The 10,956-nt window shown below is 44.7% G+C and overlaps 1 protein-coding gene across 1 annotated transcript; it reads right to left on the reverse strand.

The window, feature by feature from the left end:
- Positions 1 to 214: 214 nt before the first annotated feature.
- LOC125940123 (uncharacterized) lies at positions 215 to 10,202 on the reverse strand. The gene is made up of 4 exons (XM_049655817.1): positions 9,197 to 10,202; positions 8,696 to 8,815; positions 4,621 to 4,750; positions 215 to 607 (listed from the first exon to the last, which is right to left on the reverse strand). Exons 1-4 carry the CDS (start codon positions 9,873 to 9,875, stop codon positions 421 to 423), a joined length of 1,116 nt encoding a protein of 371 aa, XP_049511774.1. The 5' UTR covers positions 9,876 to 10,202; the 3' UTR covers positions 215 to 420.
- Between the last annotated feature and the right edge of the window lie 754 nt (positions 10,203 to 10,956).

The raw sequence follows: 10,956 nt of genomic DNA on the forward strand, positions 1-10,956 counted from the left end.
CGTTGAAGGTTACTTTTGTCAATAGCTATATCGTCTGAAAATATGCGACCAAATGTAACGCATTCGCTTATAAGATGAGCGAGATGAATGGCGTAGCTACGCAATTTAGCTACGTAGCTACATTGTATTCTGGTAACTTAAAAGGGTGACAGAAGGCGAGTTGGAAACACCAAGTTACCACTTTAAAATTCCAAATCACGTGGCGGTCTCTGTGTCGGTGTTCGTAAATTCTTGCACATCTAAAATATGATAATTAAAACACAATTCAGCCGTATTTGTGTGCGGCCACGTCGTGCATGTCTCTTCTATATACATGCAAATACATTCAACTGTCTCTTGCGATGCCGTGCACGTCTTTGCGTGTAGCTTTGTCAAAACTCTCGCACTCGCTGGCAATGCAGAGTACTTTTGGCCGCACATTTAAGAGGTAGTGCTCCAGGTATCAAACTTCACGCAGGCTGGGCACACGTACCACGTGTGCAAAGCGTCAGTATTTAACTGGAGGGCACGGCTTGGACATTCAAGGTCATATGTCTTGCAATCCCTGCAAATTAAATACTTTCTTTCTTGCCATTCAGCTGCGCCTTCGTCCCCACTCTGGCTGGACCTATCAGAAAGAACAAAAAATAAACACACAGCTGATATATAAACTTCAGAATCACAGGCATCGTCATTCTGCGTCATTATTCTCGATAACAGCGCAAGCTAGGCAACCACACGAGAAGACACAGGAAAATCAAGCTTCTTCAACAATGTTAGAGCGCAAAATGGCGCTTTTCGAAGGCGGCTGAAGGCTGTTCTTGAATAGGTGCAGTGAAGCAGCGTGGAGGCTTGGTAAGGCACAGGCTTGTGAATATCAACATGGGCATTTTTAGAAAAAAATTTGTTAGTAAAAGCTTCTTTCAGGCTTCTTGTGCACCTCCGATGTGTAGTTGATTATGAACCTGTGGTTTGTTATCGTGAACCAAAAGCCCTTTTTCCTAGCCGTTTTGGCAGCCCAAGCCCATGAGAATGCAGACGCCCAAACCATGATTCGAACCCCTCATGTCGTGTTCAATACCACGACGCCATACACGCTGACCCCACTGCCGCGTGTGAACGATTCAATTTCATATAGTCACCGAAAATGCAGCAACGGTGAGGTGAATGCACGCAATATCTGTGTTTGTTTCTGTACTCTCAATTTGCGCAATTCTTTTGCAGTAATAATTTCGCAACTTGCCTTAGTACTGGAACTTGCCGCCTCATCATTGCTGAATTGCTATTCGTATACCAGGATGATTCCAACTACAAACCTTAACTATTCAATTAGCTACGAATCCAATCAAAAATGCAACACAATTATACAGCAAATTTTTGACGTATTGCCCTTGACACGCAACATTTGGTTGTGGCAGTAGCCACTCGTGTACCGCGCTTTGCACCTTCTGATCGCTTTGCGAACGCCCTTCCCCTCCCCTTCCCCATAGTTCCTGTTTTCACCCCTAGGCGGCGAAATTGGGTGAAAAAAGTGAATCAGTGAGACTAAAGTTTTGTATCCTGGATTTTCGCAACCTATGAAGGGGCACTATGAGATCTGCTGTTGCTATGCAGTAGGTCAGAAGTCAACTCAAATCAGAGGTCCTCGTCAGTAACTCATCATTGCTGTGTGAAGGTAATATTTTAGCAGATCTGCATAAGAAGTATGGGTCACTGTGGCTCATCATTCATTGTAACGCTCTAAAATTGCAGGATTTTTACACTAGAATTGAGTGAGCATAACTTTTTCAGTAGTCTGCACTGGTGGGCTCGTTCGTGCTTATTCGTAATGAACGTTACCGTAAGCAGAACGAGACAAGGTGGAGAAGGGACAAGAGGCTTGCCCTGTCTTCTTGCGTCAGCCTGTTGGCGCGAAGGCTTATTATAAATAACACTTCTTTTGCGGGCAATTCAGTGCAGCCTTTTCGTCCACTTCTACGTGGTGTATCTGACTCGTTCGCTAAAGTCACCATTCATTGGTAAAATTGCTCTGCTGACACACAAGAATCACCCCCACCATGTTTTCATCCTGTGACGCATTTCAGCTAGTTACGCCGCCCCGACATTAAAAAAAAGGAAGGAAACAAAATTATATCTTAGGTGCTGCTGCAACAAGATGCATGTCGACGCTCACATAATAACAGTCTTCTCACTGGCATTGCTTCCTTCTGCTATTTTACAGGAATGTACTTTTATTTAACGGCCATTCACTGAAGTACTATAAACCCTGCCCAACACACGAAAGCAATTGTGCCATTTTTTGGTAATTGGCGTATAAAGTTTTAATTTGGCTGTCACTTGTACAATCTGAACAACAACCAAAAAAAAAGAAATTGAAAAATGGGATGGTTGAATTGCGCCAAGCCAGTCACAATCCTTGAAACAGCGTATAAAGTTAAAAAGCTATTTCAACGCCATACTTAGGTGGGGTCTAACGCAATATGACCGGACATTTTTAGTGACACCTTCTAATTGCTTGTTATTCATCGGAAAGTTCATAACTACTTACTACCATGGCTTGTACATCTTTCTAAGACCCCTTATACATTCTATTAAACATTGTCGTCAATCTTTTTTCAAATTTCGTTGGAAGTGAGCACTCAAAATATTCACATTGGATAGGAAGTCCGGTGCATGTTGATCTCTACCGTAGTGGTAATTATTTCAATATAATTTCGGTAAGATGCCAAAACTGCATCGCCATGAACGTATGAGTAACTATTTGCTCATATTTGCTGTGGTAAAAACTGCATTTCATATTTTGAACGAGACAAGAATGCGTCGTGCAAACTCACCGGCTACACGTCGCAAATTGCAATATGTGGTGTAAAGTAATTAACCGAGAAGTTCATTACTCAAGTTGTGTTACTTAGATGATTATGTGTTTCGATTTCTCGTGCTACTAATGTTCGCCTCTTCGAATAACCCAGCTCAGCGATAAGAATTGTGCTACCTGCCACAGCGATTAAAAAAAATCCGTAATGACTAATTTTGAAAACCCAGTGCACCGAAATAATTATTCATTCAAATTGCGTGCGCAACGCCAATAGTGGTGTGTGCGCAGTCGTGGGCAAAAGTAATGGACACTTGTGAATGCGTGCCGGAGAGTATCAGCACAACATGGCGTCACGCTGCTCTAGCTCATGTGACGGTAATTCTGGTATAGTGGGTAGGTGCGTCCATACATTGTTCGTCCGACATGACATAGTGCCCTTTCCGACACATGAACGCTATCATTATGCGATTTCTACTCGAGCCCCCGAGGCCTGCCAAGTGTAGCTGAGTGGTTGGCCATTGCAGCAGCCGCTCGCGCAGCATTCGCGAAACGATAGCGGGCCTGCGACAAATGATATAGGAACGCCCATGCGCACGGCACCAGAATGGATGTCACGCGAGCTTGAGCGGGGCGACGCCAGGTGCCACCAGCGTGCTCTTCGGCACGCGTCTCGCAGGCATCCATTGCTTTTGGTCACGACAGTACATTCTGTAACGTAAGCGTGTACCAGCGATTGCACCAGAGAGTAGAATGATTCATGTAGAAACAGCCGATGAATTTGACCCGTAGAATGAAATTTCGACAACCAATGACTGTGCTGGCCGTTTTCGTTCTACATTGAGTTTTACTTGTTTTGTTGGACACAAGGTCCCCCAATAAAAAGTTCAACTGTTCACTGACGCCTTTGGTAGTGTGGTTTTTCTAGGTCACCATAACGAAACAATTTCTATCTATCCATCTATCCATCCATCTATCCATCTATCTAGCTAAATAAATATCACGCTGGGCTACCTAGTTCACCCAGCGCGATGCCCCACTTGCTATGGCGTTGCGCACCAAAGCTCGAGGTCGCGGGCTCCGTCATGCCAAAGGCGGTCACATTATTATGGAAGCGAAATGCTCATATGTTCGTGTACTTCCATGAAGGTCCATGTTAAAGCATCCCAGATTGGCTATAATAATCAAGACTCGCCCTCTACGGCGTGCGCCATAATCAGATTGCGATTATACGGAAGTGACACTGCAATATGCCTTAACTTCAGCAACTTACATGGTTTATATATATATATATATAATTAAATGCTGAGAGCGTGCGAACAAGGCGACTGTGTGATACAATCATGCACTTCTACCTCCGAGTTGTTTCATGTTCCGCTTGTGCAATTTGATTAAATCTTTCTTTGCTACCCGACACCTAGATCAAATGTTTCCACTATATGTATCTAGCGGTCGCTTTCTTGCTTCTGATGCTTCATCGAGAGTGCAATTATTTCTGTAAAGAAGCGTTTCTGTACAGTATGCCTTCAAGCGATGGCATTTACTGAAAGAAAAGTAAAGGTTCGAACGTCTTCCGGGACACCTGAAAATTGTTAGGTTTCCACGAACCAGACAACACGACAGGTAGCACAAATATGCAGCTCCTTATTCATTTGCAGCATAGGCCCCAGAAACTATCACTCGCCGAATGGTGGTCCTTGCCCTCATAATACGCATCGCTTAATGAGACCCCCATAGGTGCAATAAATATGTCTGCTGTCGCTGCAACTTTAGAAATATGACAAAGTGTGTGCCACTCTGCAGGTGCAGCAGAGCATAGATGCTATTACCTGGTTGTCTCTTGGATATACAGCTTGCTTCTGCTCTGGTATACGCCCAGGTCTTCATGTTTGGGTGAGCTTTGACATGACATCACCGATGACTGCGAAGACGAATAGTCGGAAGCGACGTCTTCAAATACTGCAATAGAAGGATCAATTAAAAACAAACTTTTGGTTTCATCGCATAAAGTTGAACAAGAATGCGAGTATGAAAAGTGTTCAAAAGTACATCACTCAGAATAAATGGAGAGCGCAGCACGACATGCCTGCTTTGTACCGAAGTCATAACACTTCTCCTGTTGGAGCTTCAAAACTTGGGACATTTCGAGCTTTCAGCAGGGACAAAGCAACTTCTTATAAAAAAAAGCAGTAAGGGCGACCGGACTGAGGGGACGTTCGTCTCTCCGTGATTGCAATAATTCTACTGGCACTAAACTTGCAAAGAAGTCAAGCGCGAAATGATGACGGATCCGGGGATCACTTGACACGCAGGTGAATCGTCATTACTGAATTATTTTCGGACAGCTTATAGACGTACTTCCAACAGAATTGTGAAAATTTTTCATGCATCTCGTTTCATGGTATTTCCTATCACGATTCTGTACTTACTGTAAGCAAATACGATGTTTATTGATCAGTGCACTGTGATGCTCTATATTCGAACAGCTACAACTGGAACATTATTAGTCAGTGTATTGTTTAAGATACCACTCCGGAGAATTTCCTACAAAAAGGAATGGCATATTCGTAAAACGTTGTTCAGGTCAAGGAGCCATGCAATATTACCCAGAATTCATACCGAAGTCTGCCATTTTGAACAATACAATTTCGTTACTGAAGTATGTCGGCATGATTGCGTGTAAGTGCATATGCCACAGCGGATTGTTGTGTGGTGCCTTTTTGTAGGATTCGGCTTTACGCTAACAAGCTGACGCTCAATTGCCACAGTAGCACTAAATGCAGAGCCACTAAACACTCTAGATATTACGTTAATAATTTATGACAGGTTATATGTCTGTTATTGTTATATTTAACAACTTCCTTGTAACGCTTGACGCATAACTGTTCTATGATATATAACGACACTCCATAATAATGCTTGAAAAATGTTAGTTTAGCTTTCTGATCAGTCTTAGAAAATTTGCAGGATCCTTCAGCAGTGGTATTCACCCAATGGCTAGTATCTTAGCTACGAAGGGTGATTGACTAAACAAATGATTGACTGAGTGATGGCCTCTCAGACCCCACAGCAGCACTATGGATGTAATAAATGGTGAAGTGAGGACGCTTGCGACGTCACAAAGGAATATTTAACTTTGCCTACCGCCCATATTAGCCCCGACATATTTTATTGGCACCCTCTCGGGTGTGACATGAGCGAGGGCACTCCGCTGTCGCGGCAAGCCCACGCTCCCTCTGAGAAGGCAACCTGATGCTGATATGACCAGCGCAAAAACAGACACGAAACACAAAAAAGAGGTGACGAGTACGAGCGCTTCGTATCAATATGGAATAATAACTAGTCTGGTCTCCCACTTCACTTCAGTTTATTTCAACGCTTGTCCTCGTCGCCTCTACCCCGCCTTACACCTTAACGTGATGCTGTCGGCCGACCTGCCCTGCTCCAATTCTTGAAATTCAAATCTGTAGGTTTGTTCAGCACTATGTACTGAATGTTCCAGAACACTATTCACAGTGAAATCAACTGTTGTCACCGTAGTTACCTTGCAAAGTGTGGATTTCTCCTGGTATCGTCACTGATTTCTCTCAGTGTGTGCACTTGCGTGTATGGCGTTGGCCTCTTGTTATTGCTTTTCCGTTGTTATGGAGCACTCATAATGACTTGTCAGCCCTTCATGGACGATCAGTTGTAGCATTGGCTTTCCGCTACCATGTACGCGATGTAATACTGTGCTTGTATGGGCCCAGGGCGCTGAACGTTTGGTTTTCCAAGCCGTTGACCTCAGACCTCTGAATTGTGTGGCTGCCCAGCGTTTTAATATTACTTCGTGCATCGTTTCGAAAGCTGCACAGTCCGTGGTTTACTCGCTAGGCGTAATGATCTATTGCGGAATGACGAGATCGCGTGTATAAACACGACGGCCGTGGGTATATAAAAAATAATTGTTTACATCAGTGGAGTTTACCTATCAAAACCACGCTATAACTATGAGCCGGCCTAGTGCTAGTTGCACAATTAAATGTGACCACTGGAGGTTCTTTAGCAGTCACCTAAATATAATACACGAACATTCTTTTTGCATTATACCCCCCGCCCCCGACATTGAGCGACCAGTGACTTCGAACTCAGCAGCTCAAAGCCATAGATATTGGGTCACGAGCTCTGGCGGTTATATGGAAGATACTTTAAATATACAAGGTTTGCTTGTCTGTAAATGCTGGCATTTTCAAACCTGTCACTCGAAAAAATTACAGGTAATAATTGCCTTGTGGCGTGCCACACGAGCAAGCAGTTGGAGCGTGAGCAAACAAATGAAAATGCTGCCATGCTAGCCGGTGCGTAGCGGACGAGAAAAGCATGTCCCCCTGCTGACGACACCGGAGCGCCGTTCGCAGCTTACGCCATTGGTGGCGCACAACCAAGCCAAGTAATCGAAAATAGAAAAAAAGAATGTTGCATGAGTACAGTACCGCCAGACGCTACGGTAACGACAAAGAATACGCTAAATTTGAGGTATTACTTTACCAGTAACACAGCAACGACAAAGAATTAAAATACCAAACACTACATTATTGGAATGTAGTGTTCTCCCTTCGTCCTTGTCTTTTCACGCATTATAAGCCTCACGATGTCATACCAACAAGCCCAAATCACTGCATTAGAGCAAGCACTACCGCGATGACCGATTAACGACTTCAGCATTTCTGACGAACCGACATATATAGATACCGAATACGAGCACGTTCAGCATAGAAAGAAAACAAAGCATTACAATTTTCAAACGAAGATATGACACTTCGACACTATCATCGCCTGTTAGAGGACGTCGTCAGGGCTTATAACAACTCCGCAATAATTGAAGTCTTTATTCCAAAAGCTCAAGTGAAGATGTGCTAACAAACGCTTTGAAGTCTCTAAAATTGATGGCCTAGAATTTCACCGGTGGTCTTATCCCGGCATGTACTCACAGGCTTAGGTAACTTTTGCTCATATACCACGAGGTTGCAATAGGCCACGCTGTTGGATATCTCATCTTCTGTGCAAATTTAGCTCATTCGATTCCAGTGGCCCATGTAAAAAAAAACATTTGTAGCAATTACAAGCCGTTGTCTCAAAGAAAAGATAAGGTAGGATAGTTAAAACGTAGGAGGTGGTTTTTTAGGCATTCAGCCTTTTACTGCAAGTACTATGGCGGCGTGTCACAGTGTAAAAATATGGCAATGGTTAGTAAAACCCCGAAAAAACCACGCGCGAAATTTTAGAAGCAAGATATATCAAGGCTTCAAGACGGTTGCGTCAGCACACCTTCACTTGCACTTTCAGATAAAACAATTGAATTGCTTCCCAGTTGTAAATCAGAACTCACACGCGGATTATTCGACGATGACAGCGAAAACTGCCATACCTGTATCTTGCTTTGCGACTTGTGAAGCTGTTTTTCTTTTTTTCAAACACAACCTACAAATATTCTGAATCCGATCAGAAAAACATGTTTTGCATTTTGATATTTTACTTCGCAAAGCCCCTATCTGATTACTATGCACGCCCTACCAGGGGACAATGGAATAACTTCGATAACCAGAGCTTTTTTTAAGATGCACGTAACTCGAAGCACACGTGCGTTTTTATGTTTTGCCATCATCGCTATGCTACCACCGACGCCTAAAACTAAACAGACTAATTCGTGCTTAGCAGCCCAACGCCATAACCGATAACGAACCACGATGGGCGAACACTCAGTTGTTAGTTAAGCGCATGTGGCATCAGTTCTACGTTTATTCGTCATTCAGGCTCTGATGCATTAGTATGCGGAACCAATTGGACCAATAACACGTGCTCAGTGTATCTAAGCTTTCGTGCCTGTTCTACAATATGGCGATGGGAGACGTGAATGTGACGCACTTGATTTAGATTTGTCCCGGACTCCATCACGCCCATCTTCGCTATTACCGGGTGACAGCAACTTGTGCAGCAGGTACTCAAGTCCAAGAAAGCTGGATTCTTCGCTCCCTGCTAGATTTCCTGCAAAAACAAATAGCTTTTATTTTTCATATGTAAATACACATTTGTACTGCTGCTAACAACAGGCTTTCCATTAAAAATGACGCGAAAGAGTTCGTGCTTATATTTGTATGTGAAGGAAAAATTGAATTTCCTTGCTTGTCAATGCGCAGAATATCTGGTTATTTGTCTAGTTTATCGAATACGAAGTACTGCTTGTCCGCAGCTTAGTACCGCGAATATAGTAACTGTTCCGGGTCCCAATAGACAAACGTTTACAATAATCAAAAACACCCATTCGTCAAGCCACGCGGCAAGTCCATATTCGACACCGAAGCCCATCAGCAGGCATGTAGCCCAACACGGTTACTGGAATTAAAGGCAATGAAAACATTCTCTCACCACTGGAATTGTCACTTCGGTCAGGGCTCGTCCATAGCCACTGTTCTTTTCCATCCTCCTCGAGATTTTCTGTCGCGACGGCCGGCTCCATGTAGATACAGGCCCTAACAAAAGCGGCGCGTAGACTAGGGTACGTGCCACGCCGGAGCTTCTCGGAAGGGGTTCTCATCACCGCGCCCACAGCAGCGTTAACAACAGGCTCGAACTTATCTCCGGTGGCGTGAACGGCCAGGAACGGCATCGTGTTCCAGACGCAAAGGCAGGCATAATTGTGGTCTCCCTCCGTGGACTTCGGGTCTTGCACCATAATGCACGAGCAGCGGGCATTCCTCCGGCTCGGACCTATGGTCATCATGTCGCTACCCAACGCATACGCCAAGCTCCTGTAGAGTCCCGTTACGAAGCAATACCTTGCAAAGTGTTTGTGTCGGTACAGAGACCATCTCCCGAGCGTGTCGTGCGGAATCAGCCAGCAACCCATGCGTGCCACTCGCCTTAGTCGCCGCCTCGGTTCTTCAATGGCTCGAAGAGCGTCCTGGATGACCGTGACCGCCTCCCATGGCGTGGTGCCTTTGAGCCGCTGAAGCCAGTCTGCATGTTTCCTCTCGATTGGTTCAAATTCATGTGGTGGCACTTGCAAAACGAAGGAGCTAATACTGAGCAAGTCTTTTTCCGTCATGTTTTGGAAATCTACCAATGACTAGGAAGTCTTGCTGTAACTATAGCCTGCAGTGGGCGGATGCAATGACCCGTGGTGCTAAGCTTCCTTCTCAGTAGCTGTCAATACGAGCGTCTTCCGTCAAAATGGCTGCGTCTCGTACTCAGTTCAGCAAGCTTGAAATCGTTTGTGATGAACGGGCCTGTGGACGTAGCCGATGAGCCAGAATCCAAGTCGAAAGCGATACTGGTCCGAAATGTAACAATGACCCTATATTCCGAATGAGACGTGGCAGCTTGGCACTACGTATTGCCGGTGTTCACACTTCCATCTGGAAGGTTGGAATACAGCGAGTAGTGTTATTTTTTACAAAAGGCATAATTAAGCACAGCTAAGCGTATGCGTTCCCGTGCTTCGTACTTTACCGCGGCCCCTAAGGTAATCCGGAAACATGTTAAAGTACGCAAAAAAGAAAACAAAAGACAACGCACAAAGTGCAATATCAGATACCCGTACGTTTTTATCACCAATCATTGGCTCTTGAGGATCCAAGAACCCACGCTTACAATTTTCCAACAGTGAAAAACGTCTTACGCACCACTGTGGCTCATTTGCGCATGACAGCTACAATCAGCGAAACTGTGAGAAACGAGCAATCCGGTAGTTTCGCACTCTCTCAACCAACTCTAGAATGTGTCATGCGCGGTATCACACAAGTTCATTTCGAGCAAAAGCAGTGCCGCATCTGCACACCAGGTGGCACTGGCAAGTTAGGGTTAAAATGCAGCCACGAACGAGCTGTGTCATCTGCTTCGGGCCGGTTAAGTGTCTTCGAGAATTACACGCAGCGTAAACGAAATGTTTGTCCTTACCTTTTTCTTTTACATTTTTTTTCTGCAAAGCATTCTTTGTCTCTGTGTCCGCGTCATACCAGACTTCTGCGCATGCGCAGTACGTTTCCTTCCTTCTCTCCGCTCCCACTTCCGTTCCGACTTGGGGGGGGGGGGGGGATAAGAGCAACTACACATCCCAAATAAACGCTTGGTATGTTCGAGCGGCTTGTGCCTCGTAACTGCTCCAGCCCGCGTGCCGTGGCTATGAT

This window comes from Dermacentor silvarum, chromosome 9, assembly GCF_013339745.2.
Source record: "Dermacentor silvarum isolate Dsil-2018 chromosome 9, BIME_Dsil_1.4, whole genome shotgun sequence".
Lineage (NCBI taxonomy): Eukaryota > Metazoa > Arthropoda > Arachnida > Ixodida > Ixodidae > Dermacentor > Dermacentor silvarum.